We start from the raw sequence: 24,425 nt of genomic DNA, 5'->3' as shown, positions 1-24,425 counted from the left end.
ATATGCGCAAGCGAAGGATTATTTTTGTTTTTGTATAATTTTTGTAAACTGTGTATTCATATTTTTTACCAGATTCTCACCTTCTGGTGTTTAAAAACGAAAGTATTTTATCTGGGTCATTTGAATTGTTCTTGTGTATTGTCAGGAGTAAAGATGAATAGCAATAGGAAAAAGCAAAGCTTTTGAATTGAATTCCAAAATTACACGGGAGCCTGATATAAGTTTTAATTCATTCCCACGTGAAAACAGATGATTATTTGAAAATCATAATTCGAAGAAACTCATAAGTGTAATCGACGAAGAGTGAATTCTACTGTTAAGAATTGGCAAAAAAGGTTCCTGATTGTCCTGCTTTACACGAATAAATTATGTTGTTGATTTTACAAGATTTTTCCTTGGTTTAAAATGCCAGTAAATTTTGCGGGCTAATATGTGCATTTACGTGCATTTGATATTTTATTTGTGATTAAACGAAGTAAAATTAGAATTGTATTAATAAATCAAATTTTCTTCATTTTGATCTTTAAAGTCACACCTTGTTTTACATGTGAGATTGTGTTATATTTGAGTAAATATGGTATTTCTTTTTATCTTAAAGGGATTGTGTATTAGGAATTTGTTCCTCCTGGCCAGGTGGTGAATTTAGATTTTTACTGTGATATTTAGAGTCAATTGTGTGAACTACTGCAACCAAACCAGGCTCCTTCATCATAATGCTTCCACAAATACAGCCTTCAAAATGAGTTTTTGGTTAAAAACAACATGGCAGTCTTCCCTGCTTTCTTTGTTTGTTGGATTTAGCCTATTGTGACTTCTTTTTGTTCTACAGAATGAAATTGAAGCTCAAGGAGTGGCATTTTGATATGATCAAAATGATCTATCTGAATTTGAACGTGTGCTTCAAAATTTTTGAAACAATGATTTCCAAGGCTCATTTGAGACTTGGCAGAAGCATTAGCATCATTGCAAAAATATAGAGTGAGACTATTTTAAAGTAGATGATGGGCAGATTAAAATTGGTTAAGTAATAAAATCTTTATAGACCAAATCTGGTTTCTTTTTTCTTATATCTTATGCTTGACTTCTGTTTATTTACTTTAGTTATATTTGTTGTGAAGTGCTGTTATTAATTTGAACAATACTAACATTTCCATTTTGACTGAACCTTTTATCAAACTTAGCAAATCATAAAATATAATAAATTTCTAAGCTTCACTAAACTAATATCAGGTTTTGAAACAATAAATAAGGTAAAAAGTAGAAGAGAAAGTTTTGTTTATGTGACAAAGAAAAATATAAAGAAAGATACTGTCCACAAGTTTACAATTGTTTATTTTAATCCTGCATGTGTTGCATGAGGTTTTTGTCTTTGTTGTATCACGTCATCTCAAAGATGCCAATTTTTATTTCAAAATTGTGAAATTATCAGCATTGCATCAGAAACTCTGATTATATTTTTTATTTCTGTATTTTGTCTTCTTTCTAATGATACAGAATACTAGTGGATTGACAAAAATGTGTACAGCTATCCCCTGTATAACACAGTAGTTTTATTCCAAAAAAGTGCCATATTATGTGAATCTATGCTATACGAAACAAAGGACTAGTACAGGGATGGCAAACCTTTTTGAGTCCGCGTGCCGTATTGTAAGCATACTTAGCTTTAAAGATGTTAATGCATGCCAATGTCTTAGACTTCGAATAATGATATTTAAAGAAATTAAACGAATACGCTTTAATTCGAATAAATGTAAAAAATCTGATTGAAAAAAAGATGATCAGGTGATAAACAGAAAGGATGATTGAAAAAGACAGAAAGCATATGATACATTATGTGCCAGATGATTTTTCTCACATGCCACAGGTTTGCCATCCCTGGACTAGTAGAAAACATAGAGTTAGGTTCCAAATGTTAGCAAAAGTATACTATTTTTTTGTAATGAAGAGAAATGTGTTTATTAAAGCACACAATAATTAATTAACACTTGCAATTAAAAGTAATTCACATTAATATTAATTTTTCTTTACTGCTAAACACCATTAAATAAGGATGTTTTTGTTTTCATTTGGTTTTATTTGCATATGGCAACATGACACAATCTGCCAAAAGGAAGATGCCTATGAGAAGACTTCATAAGGGAAAATTGATCTCTATTTAGGTGTTACAAATGTGAAAAAAGCCCAGGAAACTATAGCCAGCCCATTGAAAGGTGCAAACCTGTGACCAACTACCAGCGTTCAATGGTTTTATCCTCTTGGCCACTGGTGGGCATCATTTTCTTTTTGGCAAAATATCATTATCTTTCAAGCTTTCCTGTTGATCTTATCTGAAGTATTGGCAACATCTTGATTTTTCTTTACTTTTTTTTTTTTTCATAAAATGTGATATTTTCATTTGCTTGCATTTGCTAAGAGATTTTAAAAATTTAATCTTTTTATACAGTAACTTTGAATTCAATCTGTAGAAATAAAACACAGAAATAGTTTTTTGGATTGATTTAGAGCAACAACAGCAACAGGAAAGCTAGAGTAGGAAGCTGGGACAAGGAAGAAAAATTGTACAATCAGTTCTCATTAAAGAAAATTGAATGAAAGACATGAAACAACATTGAAAATTTCAATATTCTAAAATTCATGAGCAAATATGAGACAAGTATAATTGCTTGAATAAAAAAAATATAAAATGACACTGTTTGCACTTAAAAATTGTAACATTTTATACAGGTATGTCATGTCTCCAGTTCTCAAACTCTGTGTTGTACAAGGGATACCTGTATGTATTTTATGTTTATTTTATTGTAATTTGATCTAATAAAGCAATAAAGTAAACATATCAAATTTTTCTTTGCTATAAATTATCTCAAGTTTTACATTTGATGTTGGGTTTGTTTGGAATTGAAGAAGGAAAGATTGGGTTTCAACTTCAGGGTAGGAAAGCTTTATTACTCTAGAGCAGTGTTTTCCAACCTGTATGCCATGACACACACATTGCAAGAGTGCCTTGGGGTCTCAGGTATATTATGGAAATATTTAATATTTTTTAGAATTTTGTATAAGCTCTTTTTAAGATTTCATTTATCTTTTATTTTTTACTGCTGACCAACCGAAGGGAAAAGGAGATATTTACTAAAATGCCAATTGTTGTGGCATCAGCATACTCCCATCTCTTTAAAGCTTTTATAAATATTACAGTTTATCGTCTTTAAAGACCAGTACTAGGTTTTTACGTATTGATTTAAATATTCTTTTTATTTTTATAATACATTTATAAAATTGTGAGTTTTTTGTCTTGGTAACTTTAACTTCTGTATTATCAATATTTTTTAAAAAAAATCAACTTTAACTTAAATTTTAAACATTTTTATTTTAAAATTATGGTGTGTCACAGGAATCTTATTAAATTCAAAGTTTATCACTAAGTCTAAAAGGTTGGGAAACACTGTTCCAGAGGGAAATTAGCAGTAGAGCTGGTGTCAATCCCTACTTGGCCCTACCAATGGCCAAGCGGTCTTTGTTCCCTGAACACTGGGAGTTTGGTTGTGGGTTCACGCCTCGCTCGGACGGGCTGGCCATGTGGAGTTTTCTGGGTTTTCTCCACGTCTGTAAAGGGCCAGTTTCCCTTAAAAAGACCTCCCGGACTGCACCTCTAGGCAAATCGCTCAAGTGTTGCATTGCCATAACTTAAACAACAAACAAACAATCCTTACTCCAAATGGTAAACAAACTGCTTAGTATTTTATTATCCTGTAAATAAAAGCTGTCTTCCCATTTGTAAATGAGTCAAATGACAATGTTATTCTTTCCTTTTATTTGGAAGAATATTTTTTTTTTTTTTTTAATTCTTGAATTATGAAACTGGCCAAAATTGGCCTTATCTGTTAAAAACTAAATCGGTTGATGGAAAAGTTGTTTGACTGGTTTTCCTACACAAGTTTTTTTTGTAGCCTGAGGGGTAAAAACAAGTTTCTAGTTAAGGCAGAATTCACAACAAAGTGATATGACAAGTGATCTGGCAGTAGCGTGGCAATGACAAAATTAATGAGAATCACATGTGACTCCAAGTGATTACTGTGGCTTTGAATACACCAATAAATAATAATGACACAAATGATGATGAGTTATAAAATAGTGCAGATGTAAACAGGTGTAGAAAAGAATTGTAAAAACATGGGGGATTCCTAGCCTAGTTTTATATAAAAGTACAGATATTGATTTTTGAAAATTTCTTACTAATGTTGCAATTATTTATCTTGTAAAGTATGTGCCAGTGGTTGACTGGCCAGGGTGTCAGCTTGCCTGATAGCAGGTGGGTCCCCTTAAACATTAGACAATATGTTAAAACTGTTAATGACCTTTCAGTAACTTAAAATATAATAGAAGTTCCAATGTGATTATTATATGCAACTAAAATTTACATTGTATTACTATTTTAATAAAATCATTTTTAAGGATACTTTAAAAATATAATAAATAACTATGAAAAAATAACTCTGGTTTGGGTTATGTTAGGCCAATGCATACGTTTATATAGGCTTGGATCTTTACTATTGAAACTGTGCAATGAAGTTTTGTGGAATCATGACATACAGCTGGGGTCAACTTTGTATCAAGCTATTGCTTACATCGCAAAGACAGTAAATATTTTTAATTGCATTGATTTCAATTGAGTGTGCTTTGTCAGCTCTTCACCTTTTGCTGGATGTGTCTTGTCTTGTGTGTTTTTTAATTAATATTTTTATGTACTGTGATCAATATAATGGTTTGCAAAATAAAATTACTGATGTGGCTAATCAGCATGTTCATATATGATGCTATGCTCATATTTTGAATTTGATGATAACTGAAACAAAATGCTGCGTGCCTGCAGTTTCTTTTTTCAATTTGCTCCAGGATTTAGCAACTTTTTTGAAAACATCACACAAGGGAATAGCTATATGGGTAGAAGTTATTGGTAATTCTCTAGAAAAAGGGGGGGAAAATGAAATGATTAAAGCTAATTGGTGAGACAAAATGGTCAGGAAAATCCAATCCAGCAACAACTATATTTGAACATTTTGATGATGATGCTGTCAGTACATTTGTAAATCTATTCACAAGCTTATCAATGATATGAAATTCAGACAAGTTCTATGCAAAAACAAAACAAGAAGCAAGTGTTATAGTCAAAATCTTAGAAAGTTTGAAACAATATTTACAGCATTTACTTACTTGTATGTATTTGAAAATACAACATCATTATCAAATTATTTACAGACAAATGGTTTAGATATGTTTACTGCATGGAGTTAATGGATTAAGCTACAACAAAGTTGAAGGAGCAGACAAGACCATTTGATAAAATGTTCACAGTAAGAATTTGCAAATAAATGTAATAACAAGATTTCACAGTTGAATATGGATGAAAATCAAACATGTGAAATTGACTCTTTGGAAACATCATTGCCAAGTCAGAGGAAGGGGAAAAAGTGGCAGATGAGTTTATAGATGATGATGGAAATTCCTGATATTCTCTAGCTAATTTTCAAATAACTGTATTTAACCTAATAATGGTTATGTCCAGTCACTAGAGTCAAGCTTTGCACAACACAGGATGTATAGATTTACCCTGTTGGACCCAGCAAACTTTAAAACTATTTCAGAAAAGGGCCTTGAAGATGAAGCATTGGAAAGTATTATCAAGCTCTTTCCACAAATTGTTTTCATTTTCTTCAAACTTTGTTGTGGTAAAGCTATTGCTTAATTATGACGAGAATGAGTTCTGGTTGTAAGAAGTGTAAAATTTGTAGCACTTGCCCATCATGTGTACTAAAAATTCTGGCATCCAACAGACTTCATGACAAGGCATATGATAGATAACCTTTATGGATTTTATAAAGTCATCTGCACACTGTTACTCAAGTCCAAAGTAAGAAATATTTTCAAAGCTAAAGATCATAAAAACAAAGCTAAGAAATTCACTGTTAGGAGAATTTGGAATCATATATACAGGGTTCCACACACCTAGAAAGTCAGGGATTTTCATTAGTATTCAGAAAAAAGTCTTGGAAAGTCAGAGAATTTGTTAAAAACTGTCAAAAAGTCAGGAAATTTGTTTCTTTGGTTGCCTTGTTGATTTTTGTTTGCTGACCATATGTCTTACCAAGTATACTTCTTGCTGTCTGCAGGCAGAAGTATTGTGGCACAATGCAATTTATGAAAAGTGGGAGCAGAATATTTTCAGGATTCAAAATTTCATTCAAACAAAATTTTCCCAAAATTACAGCATACAAAATATACAAGCATACAACAATGTCTATTGTTATTTTTAGATTTTAAAACTGCTGTATTAATTATGCAGTATTATAAGTTTGAGAGAAAAATCTAACACCTTAATAATCTAACGTTGATAAAAATTTTTGGAAATACAGTAGAGCATCGATTATCCGACCCCCGATTAACCGACCGCGTTCTAGTCGGCAAATTCAAATGTCCGCTAGTGATGTGGCGCTACAATATTTGGTTATGTCTTGGCTACTTTAATATTATTTTTGTTAAATTTTTGCATGTTTTAGCTGGCAGCACTGGGTCGACCATGAAAGGGAGGCTAGTATTTAAACCAGGCTTAATATACTATACTAATAATGTATTTTATCATACTTTTCGGTTATCTGACCAACCCCAGTCTCCAATTAAGTCAGATAATCGATGCTCTACTGTAATTTAACTCTCTAGATCTTACAGTTTATATTTTCAATTTGAGGCAAGGTGTTAATGAACTGATGAACAAAACCGATAACAAAGAACCAAAAATGATAAATAAAACCATTTGAATTAATATTAAGTTATTTATCATTTTTCATTTTAATAATTTGGTAATTATACAGTTTAAGGAAATGTGAGTTTTTTTAAGTATTATTTTTTAAAAAGAAGGTATATTTAATAGACATTCAGAAAACGCATAACATTTTTTTGGGCGATCCGTATATAAAGTGTTATAAACAAAAAATCATAGGACTGGTTACCGATTGTGCCCCGTTCGAGATGCTATTGCTTAAGCTTGTTTTTGTTGCGGGGCGGCACATTGGATAGCAGACGCATATGAAGTGTGTCACGTGACATTTCTTGATGCCATCCGGCCACATGACTACTTTCTCGCCTTGCATCTGACGTGTTCTGATAACTTAATAATAATAATAATAATTAATAAATATATGAAACAACAAAGGTAAAACTACTCATTAACGACAATAATTCTATCACGATATATATTATGGTGATAAAAATTAATCAGATGCAACATAAGATGTGTATTGTCTTGATGTAAATAAATATAACTGAAGCGAGAAGAATAAGTTATAATTAGCTTATGCTAGTCCTATGATTTTTTGTTTATAACACTTTATATATGGATCACCCAGAAAAATGTTATGTGTTTTCTGAATGTCTATTAAATAAACTTTCTTTCTAAAAAATAATTAAAAACACTCATATTCCCTTAAACTGTATAATTACCAATAATTTTGATTGCATAACAAAACCATTTTTGAATTCTGAAACTTCTTTCCCCTGGTTTATTAATATTTTATAGTTTGGAAAATTTATTAAGGGACAAATTTAATAATTTATACTTTTGTACATGGATTACAGAATTTTTTAATAATAATTAATGGCATGTACAGTACACTACAATTACTAAAACATATACATTTATTTAGCAAAAATTTTAATTGTACCTTTTTTCATTTATGCATTTTTTGAAAATATTATTTATTTCTTATAAAAATTAAAATAATAGCATTTATAGTTGTGGATGGGTTCCGTTTGTTTTCTATTCCAAAAGTGATGAGAATACTTATTTTCTCAAGAACTGGTAAAAATAAGATTTGATTAGCCAATATTTATATTTTTCCTATTCATTTAGTGTAAATTAAAAGTTGTTACTGTTAACCCTTTTGATTTGATAATTATTGTGCAGCCATATGTTTTTGTGATATCATAAGAATAAAACACAAGAATACTGAGCAATGATACATAATTAAGTTTTATTTTAAATTTGAAAAAAGTGCTTCAGAACATTGGAAATGCTAAGAATGACATTTGGAGAAGCTGCCTTATCAGACAGGTATTTGGATGGCACAAAGCTTTCAAGGAAAGTTGAGAAGTCATTGAACATTGTTTTAAATGGTCAACTACATTGGGAATGGATGAAAATGTATTCTGAGTGAGGTCTATTCTAGAACAAGCCAGATGATTGATGATCAGGATGGATGTAGATGAATTACAATTCAGTGAAAATACTGTACTGTACATTGTATTGCAGCAGAAGAGTTAGACATGCAAAAAATTTTTTTCAGAATTTGCCTGTGAGTAAATACAACAATGTCTTTTCATTAGCCAGGAAATGTTTGTTTTCTTGGCAAAGTCTAAATTTTGTGTGCAGATAGACAGTGGGAGACAAAATGTGGGTGTGAATGAAACCTGATTCTGAAATAAAAGTGAATAGTGGCATTTACCATTGTCATCTTGACCAAAGAAACCTTGCATGAGCAAATTTAAAATAATGTCTATGTTCATTACATTTTCTTTACATTGTGTTTACTTTTAAATCAAATGGGGTGACATTGGGAATGGCAGAAAGTGTAAGGTAGTGTGTGAATGGCTGTTCCTTGTGGCTACATCCCTGGTGTATTATATATGGCATATTGTCTAAATTTCTGGGATTATTATACAGCTCCAATCTTCCCAGAAATTTTGAGAAAATTTCAGACTAAATTTTCAAATAAAAATTTTCAATATTGTTGTTAAACAGCAAATTAGAACAATGAACAAAAACAAGAGAAAGCAAAGAATAAATGACATAAAATTTTCATACTATTTATATAATAACTAGAAATTCTCTTGTCAAGCATGACAGAATACTTTTTACGAGAAAGTAGAGATTGAAGAATTGAGGAGAGTAGCTATTTCAAGAAATTCAAGAATAGTTGCTAATATTTCTACAAATTAAGTAGTTTATACTCAAGCTTGGCATTGTGATGTTGTTTCTGCAGCCCCTTGACAAAGCCATTCTTATCTGATGTTGCTCTCAAGTCAGACTCAGACTTTACAGCCTTCAGGGGCCTCAGTTGTTCTTATTCTTTTAGGTCTAAAATTTGCCTGACCAATTTTACTCGTGCTTTCTCCAAAGCTTATTATTATTATTTTTTTTCAACAAAATAGCAAGTCTTTTTAATTCCACATTGATAAAACAAAGATGAATTGTATGTACTGTGCATTAGTTAGATGAGCAATAACACTTTCTAAATAATGGGCTCGTTAGATCATTATTTCCGATTGGATAGTAGAATGTCACATGGTCAGTATGGAAAGATTTAAAAAAAAATTGTTATAGAAGTAACACAATTTGGCTATCTTTTTTTAAAGTTTAAATTTTAAATTTAAAGAAGTGAGTTTAAAATATGCCATTTGCCAAAATATTTAAAAATGCAACTTAAGGGAACTTTCTTTGTCGAGCATGAGCATCACGTGTTCACTTATGTCATTGCAATGTAAGTATGATCACTGATCCCAAATCAATAAAACGTTTATTCTATAACTCTGTGGTTCTCAATTTGTGGTCCATGGAACACAGGTACTCTGTGAAGCACTTCAAGTCTTTTGTGAAAAAATCAAATATACAATTAAAAATTGTTGCAAAAGCAATCAATACAATGTAAAATAATATTTGTATGGGAATGTAATCAGCAAATGCCAATGACATCATATACTAGACTGAGTGTTCAAAACGGTTTGCCATCCCTACTTTAAAGCAATGTATTTTAAGTGTTCTATGGGAAAAAATGCCAAAGTTTAGTGTTCCCTGACTTCAAAAAGATTGAGAATTATAGCTATAGCTAATATTTTTGCAAAATAAGTAGCCTGTACTTATTGTCAGAACATAAAATGAATATAACCAAAATTTCATCTGGATTAGACAAAAATTGCAGGAGTTATAGGAATTCATATGACAATGGCTTTTATATTAATAGTAATTATAATGGTATAAATACAATTCCATTAATGGCTAATTATTAAAAGTTAAAGAAAATGTATCAGCATATAATCACTATGATCTAACAGGATAAATGATTTGTATATTTACTAATTAACTCTAGGCAACAAAATAATTTATGAGTAGATGTTCATCGGTATTGTCATTTTATTTTAACCATATAATTAAGAATTTTATATTTGATTATTTAATATAATTATTAATTTTTAAGTGTTTAATTTAATGTTTGTTTATTTGTAAAAATTTAATTATAAAATAATATTATGCAATTTTTTATGAAGTTACACTTTATGAAGAATTGCATTATAAGTAATAATAATAATTGCTTAACTTTTATCAATTGACAGCACAAATGCTAAAATATTTCCTTGCAGTTTGGAATTGTCTAATTGCAAGAGGAAACAGCATAAAATTAAAAGCTGTTCCTCTAAAATGAGACATTTTCAATTATCTATATTTTTTCTAATTGTTAACTGTTTTTAATTTATATATAACTAAAATTAATAAATAAACTATACATGTACCAGTACATTATTGTGAAAAATATGTTAACATAAAACATAATCTAAATTAAGTACAATAATAATTTTGTTAAACAACTCTTACTAAATATCTGACAAACATTTCATTCATTCATTCATTATTAATATACAGTCAAATCTGGCTAAAGTCATGTCTTTAATGAGTCACTTTGGGCCCAGTACAAACTGATGATGCTAAAATCACATCTCTGTAAAGTATAAAGTTGTTGCCATTTGCTAGTTCCATCTGTATTATGAAATGCTATATAAGCTACACTTAGGATGGTGCAAGAGATCAATATTGATAGTCAATACAAGAGATCAATATTGATAGTCAATACAAGAGATCAATATTGATATTTAGATCATAAGTATAGTCCTAGTGTGACTATAAATATATTTAACCATTTTGATTATAAAAATGGTTTTTATAACTAATATTTTTATTAAGCTAATATAATTCAGATACAAGACAAGAAAAATGAGAAGCATATATTGAGTAAAATTGATATATTGATTATCTTGTGATTAAAAATATTGCAGTAGCAGCATATATCTGAACTGCATCTCAATCACAAAGAATTTGCAATCTGATCAGTAAATGAATCAAATTTTCAAGCTTTGATTCAAAATTTTGCATATTGTCAAACATTGACTAAATGTATGATTTAAAAAATGCAAATTTAGGAGAAAGATAACTTGTATCTGAAGGACTAGATTATCAATTAACTGGACATTTAAATATAAAATCCAGTAAAAAAAAACTTACAGTAGCAAACATTTTCTCCTGTGTTAAACATATCATTGTCAGGTCACACACCTTTGAAAAAAGAATGAAGCATGATGAAACAATAGGTTAAAAAGAATGGAAATTCATTCATTTGGTGATCGCTGTAATTGAAAATCAGTTTTTTGTGAAGTAGTTCTAATGTTACCACATTGTAAAAACAACCAAATCACCAAACCTTTAAAAAAATTGTTCTGATATTTTTGTGACTTACCTTGACTCATTGTTGACAATTTTGAAATATCGTATATCTCGGCAGATAAGACGAGGTATAAATTTTCGTCAAAGTTTTATAGTTTTAGCATATATCTGTCCTCTAAGACAACCCCCAAACTATCAACAGCCTATGAATTTAGTTTAGATCAGTGATCATCATCTGGATAATTACACTGTATAGCATATATGGAATCATGTCCTATTTGTAATTTTTTGAAACATCATCAAATTTTATTTTCTTGCATCTGGCAGCACTGCCTTGCGATTGTTGAAAACATTCACACTGATTCGGGCATTCAAGTAATGACCTTGACTATTCACAAAAACATCGTATTGCCCTATTCTATTTTGTAGACATACTCTACTCTCTACTAGTAAATAATTACGGTTTGTCCGTTTTACTATAATGGTTTTAATTTATATAAATTTCAATCTTTTTTTTTTTTTGTATGCTCTATAACAGGGGTGGCCAACAAGTCGATCGCGATCGACCAGTCGATCGCCAAGCCAGTTTTGGTCGATCGCTAGCGATGTCTTGACTTAATGTATTATATTTGTAACCGAACGCAACTGTATGCATGCAGTTATGATTCGACTCATAAGCAGTGAGTGCACTTCGTACTGAAACACAGTGTATAAACATAGTATGTATTTCACACTCCTCCTCCCCACTTAGACTATGCCTATGACAACAAGTCGATCGCGACACATTTTTACGATAAAAAGTAGATCTTTTGTGCACAAAAGTTGGCCACTCCTGCTCTATAAGACAACCCCGGATTTTCGGGGCCTTTTTTTATGACTCAACTATTTTCTTATCTGTTGAGATATACAGTACAGGTACTCCTCACTTTATGACCGAGTTCCATTCCAACGACTATGTCGTTAAGCGAATTGGTCGATAAGCGAGGAGCGTGCGCCGGGAATATAGGATCATTGTAAAATTATACAAATTATGCAATAAACTTCAAATTTATTCATAAGAAGACTATTATAGTACGCTATTAGCCTATTATAATACGCTTAGTGCGCATGTCACCATTTGCCGCTGACGGACACTCATGCTGAGAAAGGTGATTCCCCGAATTCCAGGTCGAAACTCGATTAGTCGTTAAGCAGATAGGTCGTAAAGTGAAGAGTACCTGTATTTATGATGGAAAAATCTTTAGTAAGTAAAATGCTTTTTAGCATTTCTTTGATTTCTGATAGTACTTTTTAAAATGGTATAATAATTTAGGAGTTTTGAAATTATAAAATTCCAAAATTTTATTGAATATAAATTAAATAAGAATTAATTATAATTATAATTTTAATTTATATAATTTAAGGAATTTGATTTGTTCTATTCTAAAACCAAACTTAATGTATTTTAAAAAAGGGATATATTCAGAGCACGGCATCAAAAAATCAGCAATTATCAAATATTTGATGCACAACTAATGTTTTTTGCTAATTTTAGTAGTCTTCATCAGGTTCTTCTAAATGATAATGGAACATGAATAGAACTGAGAATTCTGACAGTAATTTTGAATGCAGGAATTTACATTAATTGGTGCAAAATTATGAGCCAAATATTATATCACTAGATTTAAAGAAAATTATTTATACATAATTTATAATAATTATATGTTTATGCAGAAAAATTAGTTATCCCATCCTAGTTTACATCAATGCATGGCCATATTTCATGGGGATCTGAAACAAGGTCTCTAGGAATGAGAAATTGCTAAATGGTTTTTGAAGTTTATGCTCTTTTCCTTAAGTTCTGATTTATATATTTTACATTCCTCTGTACTGTACCTCTGAGGAGATGTCTATTTCTTATATGTTTAGTACTCCTACCTAGCATAAACATCAGTGCAATTCTATTGGAAATGCCAAACAAACGTCTGGATTATTTATTGTGCTACAATAAGGATGAATCATTAATTAGTCTTATTACAACCCAATAAATAATCCAGCACTTCATTTGGCATAATCACAGCTGTGCTCCATTCAACATCTACCAGATCTTGCCAGAGTTGCAGAGAGTAACCTTTTTCTTATTGTATACTGATGTTCACCAGTTCCGATAGATAAGGAATGGGTTGTGGCAGTCAATGTATATCCAAGCTTTCTAGCATTGCTATTTGGTTTCTATCATTCCTGAGTAGGTAGCCATCAAATTAAAACAGGATGAATGAATAAATAAATTCCTTCTAAGACTACTATGACTAAAATGCTCAAATCAAATTAAATGAAACAATAATGTGTAATTATTTGCTAAGTAAAATTAATTTGTTTTTATTTTTATAAATATGAAAAAAAAATGATGTTTGTTTTTGATTTTAATGTTCAAAAGATAAATGTTCTTTTATTCAGTGGAACAATATAATGTCAACAGTCTTGATAAATACACTGAATGAATGAAAAATATTTCTTAGCAGAATTATTCACAAAAAAATTGTGAATTGTTTTCTTTAATCTTTAATCATTGGCATAGTTTTTAACTGTGTAAATATGTGCTTCATATTTCTCAGATGCTAACATAAAATTCAAAAATTTTGAAAATTGTATTCAGATATATATGATTTTTGTATTAGTGTAAATTTTAATGGAAACATATTTGACAAATAATGTGTTTAAAATAAGATAGTTCAATATCACTATTATATTTTTATTAGTAAGAGATATTTTCATTTTTCTCAAGTGGATAGATGATGATGTATGAAGAGTATTTGTACTATGTTGCAATAATTCTCCTATTAACAAAATTAATACAGGTATATCTCATCTTATGTCGGTAATTGGTTCCAGGAGAGGTGACTTAAGTTGAATTTACTTGTTTCTGAATTCACTTATCACTAGGCTAAACTATAAATAACCATTCCCAGTTCTGTATTTTATTTATAAATGCACTTTTAATAATATATGGTTAATAAGAATCTATTTTAAGCTTACAAACAAATAAATTTTAGTTTTTAATACAGTACGGGGAAAAAAGTAATCTAAATTTATGAATACATGTACAGTACATGTTTACAATTTGGCAATGTTTATAGTACAGTACATCGTGGACTCTTATTTGGGAATGTGGTTTGCTCTAAGACATTATAAAATAAAATGATTTTTGAAGGTTAAATAACAAATATGGTTATTAAAATTATTTTGCAATAGTAGAAAAAACTAATTTGTTAAATTTACCAATATTTACATTCAATTTGTTTATTTATATCGCTGACATAGATGACTGTGGATCGTCAGCATCAACAGCTGATTGTGATATTTTGATTCTGATTCTGAGTATTTTAAAATGATTTTATATACTGTTATTCTTATTTATTGTATAGTAACATCATTCTATATTCTTTTAACGCTTTTCTAGTGATATTACGACTTCAGTATTTGTGACGGACAGACGTAAAGTCGAATAAAATGACTTAAACTTGATTTTTATTTTTCCGTATATCTTTTTTGACAAACGACGTATAATCAAGAACGACGTAACTCGAAATGACGTAACCCGAGGTATACCTGTACCTCTTCCAATGTAATTGTAAATATTCTAGTTGAAGATCATCATTATTATATTGTATTTCAAATATACTGGATAATATATGCTAATTTAATCAATTATCATTTATTTGTAATTTGATTACTTTCATTTTTAATAATTTTTTCTTAATAATAATTTTATATGTATGCTATCAGGGAAAGAACTTGTATGAAATAATGCTTCTTTGAATCTCAAATGTTCTTTTAAATTACAAAATGTTAATGTTAACAATTTTTGGCATAAGATGTAATATACATGGTAGTACATAAATGCCAAATGACATACTGTTATTTCTTCTAAAATTCAAGAATATTGAATAAGGGAAAACATTTTAGAAAATTCTATAATGATTAAAACAATATGATTTTGAATTGTCTGATTGGACATGAAATAGATAGTACTTTGAAGTACTATATGAATATTTGAGGTAAAGTTTTCTTTTTCTCATCATGCATATTATCTATGGATTTAGAAGAGAAGAAAAAGATTTTAAATCAGAAAATAAAACAATAAAACAAAATTGGCTAAAATTTAGTACTTTTGTGATAAATTTTCACTATTTTTTTCTAACTTATATTATTATTGATGTTTACTGTTTGCAGAGATAAGCTCTGATCCATCTATAATTTTAATTCCTTTTGTCAGGAATGAAACATGTATAGATTTTATGCCTATTATGGTAGAAAATTAATTTGTAGAAAATAGTTTAAAGAGTGTGTAGAAATTAATTTATAAAATAATAATATTTCATTACATGATTATAATATGATGCCTTCAACTTTATGTACTCTATTCCTCCCCTTTTTAATGTGTATATCTGATGTGTTAAAAATGTGCCTTTCACTTGTCACTATGATCTCAAATGTAGAGATTTTTTTTAAATATATTTTATGTGAATTTTTCAAAAGAAGATTAATTTTGAATTGTATGATTATATTGGGACTATCCTTCACTCATTGAAGTAATAATAATAAATATAATAGGTTTATAGTTAACTACAATTAAGCTCATCAGAAATATGTATATGAGGTAAGCTCTCTTTTCTTGTGCAAAAGAGAGAGAATTTTCAACAACTAATACTAAATAATTTATAATATTACTTAACAATTTAAATGAGAAAATTGATGACAATTAACCATCAATAAAATTTAAAATATTGAATAATTTTTTAAAAAATATTAAAAATACTGAACGTTTAGAATGTTTTTTAAACGACCTTTTGTGTGGGCAATAATTTTACAATCAAAATTATTTGGTCCTAGGAAATGAAGATGATGAAAATGATATGGATGGAGAATGTGACAGTGATGTAGATGAAGAAGAAGATGGAGAAGGTAGATTAATATTTAAATGAAAATATCTAAAAAAATTTATTGACTGTTTTTCTGACTTTGTATTATCATTACTTCAAAAAATCTTAACTTTCAAATACTTTTTTAAGATAGTGACTTGAATTAGGAATCTTGTTGGTACTAAATACTCATATGTTGTATCATATTGTATTTTAATATAAAATTGAGTTGTCAGCAGTTTATCTTAATATAGCTTTTTTTTCAAAAAAAAAATTTAGGATTTTGCTTCTTGAAAATTTTTTTTTATATACAATGATATATCTGAAATTCATTATTAATTAAAATTAATGTTATCATCAGCATCCATTTATTTTTTATTATGGACAATTAGAAAAAATATGCTATTTATATATGTATACTCACGACTTTTTTCATTGGATTTCAGCCACGCAAAAAATATATCTAAATTTATATCAAATTTCAGCTATTTTTTATTGTGTATAGTTCTTCATTAGATAAACTTATTTAAATATTAATATATTTCAGTTGAAATATGATTTATACAAAGTAATGTTTTAAATATTAGCTTAAATATTTCAAGAATTAATAATCCACATTAATGCTTAATATTGTATTATGCTATGCATATTCAGTATATTAGTTGTAACTGATCTACAACATGAAGATTATTTTAGAATTTAGACTTTACAGAATATTTGTGAATGAAAACAGTTAACTTGTCTTACGTAAGATGGTATTTTAAATGAACAAGTTTCAACTTTTTTGTTCAATACATTTTGTAAAATCTCTATCAACATTTTTCAGATTGAATTGCAATCATATATAACAGTTTGAAAATAGAAATGAAGATTATATGGTGGTAAGGCATATAAGAATGTTGGGAGATAAATTTTTATAAATGTTAGAAAATCAAATAAATAAATATATATATCTGTATAGACAGGGTGATTGAAAAGCCTACCAATCAATATATTTGTGTAAATTGTGTCAAGTTATTTTTATGTCTCTTGCTACAAGATGATGATACTATAGTGACTGCTGCCTTTTAATAATAGAAACTTAAGTGTAAAAGTTATAAAATTCCCTCCCTTATAGCTTTGTTTATTGGGGAAGTGAAATGGTTACCCCTAGGAATAACAAATTTTCATTATTGAGCATTATTTTGCCAGTCACTTTTATGCACCTGTTACAGACAAGTTTTATCAGAAATATCTGGATTCTGCAGTTCTTGCAAGGATTCTTTGGCAACTGTCTTATATCTAAAGGACCGTGAACCCACAATCACCAAATTTGTCACCCCCAGATCTTTTCTTGTGGGAATATCTCAAAACAACCCATGTGTAAAATTCACGCACAATAGATGAACTAAACAGGAACATTATAATGGCAATTGCAAGCATCAGTTTTCAAATGCTTCACAAGATGGCATCAAACACAGTAAAAAGAGCTTGTACTTGCACTTGAGAACAACAAAGACATTTTGAACATATGTTACAATAGCATGATTTAATTTTGTCTTTCTTAAAGATCAGATTATAAAATTTGTTTTACTACTATCTATATTTTTGTACATTAACCTCACAAAATAAAAATGATTCCTTACATATGTGCATGACTTTTCAATCATCCTGTATATATGTGTGTGTGTGTGTATATATTTGAATAGTGTACTACTGAGCAAAATTTAGTTTCTACTCATTTGGAAACATAGGAAACTGAGCTCTTGAGAATTCAAGTGACTTGGAATTTTTTACAAACAATTGTTCTTCCAGCAATTGTAATAAAATTGCATATTTAGATTGTTGTTATATCTTGATAATTGAGATGAAAGTAAGATTATTTTCCAAGTGATTTTTATGTAATTATTTAAATAAATGCATCAGTGGTAATCAATAATACAAATGATTAATGAGTGAACAATTGAAAATGTATTACAATTGAAACATGTAAAGAAAGATCTAAACAGATTTGAATATCAATGATTCAATACATGGGTTAAAAAATTAAAATACTGTATGCCATAAATTAAATTTATTAAAATAAATTATATTAATGAAGTTATGTTACAAACTGTTTAAAGATAACTATAAAAAATGTTAAAGTCAATTCACTGAAGAGTGAACTGAATTTATATTTTTGATTCACCTTAAAAAAATTTGTTTTAATATCAAATTAATGATATTATGAACATGCCAACCTTAATAAACAATTTTTTTAACTGAAAAATATAATGAGAATGAAAAAATAATATTCTTTAAAAAGTTAATAATATAAGAGTTTTCTTTCAACTTGTTATATTTAAAATAATAAACTTTTAGAATTATTTGAATGATTTAAATTATTCAAAAATATAGTTGGAAGTTTAACAACCAACTATTTCCATAAACAACTTTTTGTGCAAGGGTCAATTTGGAAGAAAATAAAATATTTGCAAATTGCATTTTAAATGCCAACAAAAAGCATGTATTTTTTTTTTTTTTAAATAAATTATTAGATTATAAAGTTATTTTTAATACAAATTTAAACAGAAGAAAATCATTAGAAAACTGGCATTATTGTTTCAGTCATTATAGAATTAATGTTAGAGTGTATTTTGGAGAAAACAACAAAGATAATTTTCTAATCATGCATCATTGAATCTGTTTCTAAATTTATTCTTCACTATGTTCATTATTAAAATCTTATTCACAGATGTAGATTGCAATATTTTTGTATAATATATTTTCCAAGATTTTTAAGCACTAGAAACTTATAACTGTGTATGGAAACTTGTAATAATTTGATCTAAAGGTAGATGTGATTAGATTATCATCATGTACTAATTTTAATACTTACATTAATTTTTGGGCAAATTTAATAATTTAGAACATTCTGGATTAAAAGATTGATCCAGAACAGGATTTCAATCCTTTAGACCAGTGGTTCCCAAAGTGGGTGTTACCACCCCCCCGTGGGCAGTGAGTAAATCTAGGGGGCGAAAAGAAGTGGGTGTCAGGGGGACACTGGAGGCAGGATACTGAATGGTGACCATAGGTGAAGATTGGGTTCACTTACAACCTTTCTCTTTCCTCTTTTAAAACGGGTAAGAAGAAACATTGCTTTTAATGGTTTCCAGTTGTTGGAGAATTATGTATGGTAAAGACATAAAGCATGAGTTTCATAGAAAAGTTTTTCTAAAAATATTTCCAAGCCTTTCTCACAAGGGAAAATGGGTTAGAGGACATTTGGGGTACAGTTTGGGGGTGTTGGGTATAACTTTATGGAATCGAGGCGGTGGGTTGAAAATGTTTGGGAATCACTGCTTTAGACTAATTGTGTTGTTTCAAAATTGTTCTTCAGATCCTTACATTGTAATCTATAATCATGGGGCATAGATTATTCATCATTGCTATAAGCAATAAAGTAAAACACCAAAAACATTTATAATTGAGGGGTTTAGTGGAAAAGTGGTACAAGGGACAAATAGCATAATTTGAATATAATAGTGATAAAATCTAACATTGATTTTTAAAAAAATCATTTAATTAATTTAATAAAATATAAGTATATTTACTTGCATATTTATATTTATTATCCTTTCAATTTTAAATTAATACTTTTTTATATTTTTAACAAAGAAAACTGTTTTGTCACTGATAGCACTTTTCCATTTATCTGTTAAATTTATATATTTTCGTATTTTCCACATTGAAGTTCTATAAATGCAATTTTATTAACAGATGAAAATTAAAATACAGGTAACCCTTGTACAGCATGACACTTCTAAGCACTGTTTGCTTTAACAAAGTTCGAGAATTTGGGAAATCTTCTGTACAAAATTTCACAATTTTTAATGCAAACCTTGTTATTTAATATTATTATTATTATTAAAGTAAGCATGTGTGTTGTCTCAAATTTGCCCATGGATTTTGTAATATTGAAATTTTCAATTTGTTTTGTGACAATAACATACCCAGAACTGATAACCAGTGTACACAAAACAAAAAAAACAAACAAAAAATTTAACGCAAATGTTTTCAAACTCCACCAGAGTTCTTCAGGTGAATACAGTTACCCGATGGAATGTCGTAAAAGGCTTTGGAATATAAAACTCAAACAAGCCTTTTACAACATTCCATCAGGTAACTGTTATTTGCCTGAAGAACTCTGCTGGAGTTTGAAAACATTTGTGTTAAATAATAAATAACTGAAAGCCCGATGCATATACAGAAATAACCAATGATTGCCTTAAATAGCAGGCCATAATCTCTAGTGACAAATTACTTCATATCACTCATTTAATTAGCCAGATTATGGCCCGATATTTAAGGCGATCGTTGGTTATTTCCATTTGCGTTAAATTTTTTGTTTGTTTTTTGTTTTGTGCACATTGGTTCTGGGTACATTATTGACTATCCCTGTCTGGTGTAGAGTTGTTTGTTTTATGCCTTTTGTCAGGTTTACTTTAATAAAAACTGATAGTGCAGTTTGTTTCTTCCTTATCCTAACTTTCCTATCAACCAGGTATTACTGTCATTGTTTTCAGACTTTAGTCTTTAAGATTGTCATTATATTTTGTTTTTATAGATTAGTTTTTGCATTTAGTAAAGTTTTATTAAGCATTTTTTAACCTTAGGTAAGTAATTATTTGTAAAAATGACAAACAGTATACAGTGGTATCAATACTTGAACAATTTCCAACTAAATAATTTGATATTCAAACACAAATTCTGAAAAAAAATAGCTCAGTGCTTGACTGAACAAATGTGACCTGCTAGAACAAATTTCCAATTAATCAACATATTTTTATTTAGTCATACATGGAAATTTTTATGATGATAATTTTAAACAATGAAGATGTTGCTTATATTTCTAATCAAGATCAACAAAAAAGCTCAAAAGATGATGATACTTTGTAAAAGAAAATGCCCTCATTTAATTAAAATTAATACTAAGTATAATACAGTACTTTTAATTGTGATTATTAATTATTGATTGAAAATAAATTATCGATTGCTTTAATAAACATACTTTTCTTAGTAATGAAAAAGAATAATATTCTTTTGTTAACATTTGGAACCTAATCCTATGTTTTACACTAGTCTTTTGTTTTGTTTAGCATGGATTTACCTAACATAGCACTTTTTTTAGAATGTAACTACCATGTCATGCAAGGGATACCTGTAATTGAAATACAGCACCTTCTTAATTGGGCTGCAATCTTAAAATTGCAGACCTATACATTCCCACTGTTATTTGTCTGTCCATCATTAATCTCAAGAATGGAGTTAGTTAGATAAAGTGAGACCAGATATGAAACGCTTCAGGGTTAGAAACCCTGATTAACTATACACAAACTTCAGGTCTGGTCTAGAAGTCATGTGATTTCAATTCAAAATTTTTATCATACTATATAGAGCAATAAATTTGATTTGAATTGATCTTTATGATAAACCAAGATTGATAATATATCACTTGTCCCTGTAAGGTGTGCCTTATTCATATGATTTCACATTTCAAAAATTTAAATAATTTAATATTTTGATTCATTTTGAAAGTAGATTTTTTTTTTTTTTAAATTACTGTTGCTATTTCTGTCAACTGCTATTTATTTATTAAATGAACACATAAATTAAAAAAACAACTATCTTTCCTCAATTCTAAGATGCACTTTCTCTTACTTATTTATGCTTGTTCAAAGTAGATATAAAGCAAACTTCCTTAGATGTGCATCTTAGAATTGTGGCATTTCATGTTTATTACTTTGAACAATAAGCTTTACAAGCACATCACATGCATGATGCATTATGCATCATGTTAGATGTTTTTGGTCGTATTGATCAACCGTTATGTCAGTTCAGATGAGCTTTGCTGGTAATAAACATTTAATTTAAACTACTATTTAAGGTGTGAAATGCATCTTTAAAAGAAACATTGCACAGTGTATGTATGTAAATGTATCTGCCAAAAGATTGTTTCATGGCATTTGTATTGTTTTTCTAACTTGTTATTACATAACAAAACTTAAAATTTATTATAGTTATTTTCCATAAAAAGTCTTAAAATTTGACTTCAAACTCATGGTGGATCTTAGATTTTAGAAAAAGTAATAATTCTGTCATTAAAATATATTAAAGAAATTAAATTTGATTTGTAAATGATTTCACTTCTCCATCATTTACAATCACCAGGAACAAGCAATTTTCCTTTAAAGAGATGACCTTTTATTAGAGGCTATGCCTCTAAAAATATACAGAACAGTTTAAAAACATCTCTGTTGATAATGCCAAATGAATGGAGGTATAAAGACAAATTAGTTTCTTTAATTTATTTTTAATGTATAAAATACTGACAGCAATTTTAATCAATATTTCTGTATAGGACTGATATTTTTTCCACCTTATTTTCCCTTAATAAAAAGCATTGAAATTTTATACATGTGTTTGTTTATGTATGTATGTATATATGTATATATATAATTTTATTTTTAGTTTTTCATGTTTTAAGTGTCATTCAAAATATAGATTTTTAATATTCATTTGTTGTACAAGATTATTAAAAAAGTGACCTTTAAAGTGTCCAGTCCTTTAACAATATGTGAAGATTTCTGGAGGTGTTCTGTAATATAGTGATTAAGAATCCTTTTGACGTACATTATAGAACAGTGGTCTGCAACCTTACTGACCTCATGGACCACTAAACTCGCAATTTTGAATTCTGTGGACCACTAGCATGAATTTTTTTAAACGCTACAAAATCTGTAGAATAATGATCATAAAAGTTGAATTTTACTATATTAATATGAAACTTGCTTGTTTAATTATAACAAATTAATGCAAGCCTAAAGTTTGTTACTGCTTTTTTGAAATAAGTTTATGAACTCTTAGCAGTTTTCCATGAAAGACAATAATTGCACTCACAATATTGTTTTTTGTTCATTATTTGTTCATAACAGTCATTTTGTATTTGGTTTTAGATTTGAATAAAAATCTTCCAATGAGTGAAAAAAGCAACTAAGCATTTTGCACTTCTTTTGTAATACTTTACGTAACCTTCAGTTGATCAATGTCCAAATTTCTCCGCGGACCACCCAAATTTTCTCGCAGACCATCAATGGTCCATGGACCACCGGTTGCTGCCAGCATCTTCTGTAACCTGATTTATCAACAGAATGTAGCTGCAAATCTTGTTTGTGGATCTTTGCAACTGTATCTATCACTCCTTCTCCTGCTTTGAGGATTTCATGTATCTCCAGTCTATGGACATACCCATGGTTAGTCAGTTTAGTTTTGGGTAACCTTTGTTTTATGATTGAGCTGAATATGCTTCTGGCCTTTGAAGATTGCATCCTCCTTTAATTGTAGAAATCCACAAACAAGGTTCTTGGCCACATTCTGTTGTTGACAAATCAGTGTTTTCCATGATATATGTCGAAAGGATTCTTAATAACTAGTAGTAAAAGTAAAAGTTTGGCCAAGCACCATTGCTACTCAGCACTGATCTTATATCAGGACCAGAAAACCATCTATGTGTTAGGATCCTACATACAAGTAGATTAGCCAATGAAAAGCAAAGTTGATTTAGCTTGATTAAATTATCTCTATTGTGATATTTTTGTTGCCCTTTATCAGTTAAATTGTCATCATTCATGTAAAAAACAAAAATAATAGTCAAATAAATGAACACTAAACTCTCACCAATCTTCTTTTAGATTGGTGAAACTTTAATGTCTAGAGTTCTGCTTCATGATATCTATGCTTAGCCTTTAAAATTTTTGTTAAAATTAATTTTTTCTCAATAACTGGAATGAATTACTAAACACATTTAACATCCAGTAACAAAAAATTTTAATGTAAAAACTTTGATGGTAAAAATTGTAAAAATTTTAATGTAAAAACCCCTTAAATTAGATCAGATAAGTAATACCAGAACACATCTTAGATATTAACATTGTTTTAGCAGGGGCTGCATAGAAACTGACATCTATTACAAACCCAGTTATTTACCATTATTTATTCCAGCAATTTCTGTTAACTCCTTTTCA

At 29.0% G+C, this 24,425-nt stretch overlaps 1 protein-coding gene across 3 annotated transcripts in view; it reads left to right on the top strand.

Annotated features, from left to right (window-relative positions):
• Positions 1–24,425, top strand: part of LOC136978725 (acidic leucine-rich nuclear phosphoprotein 32 family member A-like) — a 66,192-nt gene that overhangs the window by 29,638 nt on the left and 12,129 nt on the right. For 2 of the 3 annotated variants that reach the window (XR_010881273.1, XM_067274514.1), the window contains exon 5: positions 16,352–16,423. The exons of the other annotated variant lie outside the window; for it this stretch is intronic. Coding sequence is in view for 1 of the 2 variants with exons in the window: in XM_067274514.1 (XP_067130615.1) it covers positions 16,352–16,423 (72 nt within the window). In the remaining variant the exon portion in view is untranslated. The remainder of the gene's footprint in view (positions 1–16,351; positions 16,424–24,425) is intronic. 3 annotated transcript variants of the gene reach the window in all.

The sequence above is a fragment of the Centruroides vittatus genome, unplaced genomic scaffold (genome assembly GCF_030686945.1).
Source record: "Centruroides vittatus isolate TY-2023 unplaced genomic scaffold, ASM3068694v2 contig_549, whole genome shotgun sequence".
In the NCBI taxonomy this organism is placed as follows: domain Eukaryota; kingdom Metazoa; phylum Arthropoda; class Arachnida; order Scorpiones; family Buthidae; genus Centruroides; species Centruroides vittatus.
Note: the sequence above shows the minus strand (reverse complement) of the source record. Positions and strands in the feature narration are given on the sequence as shown.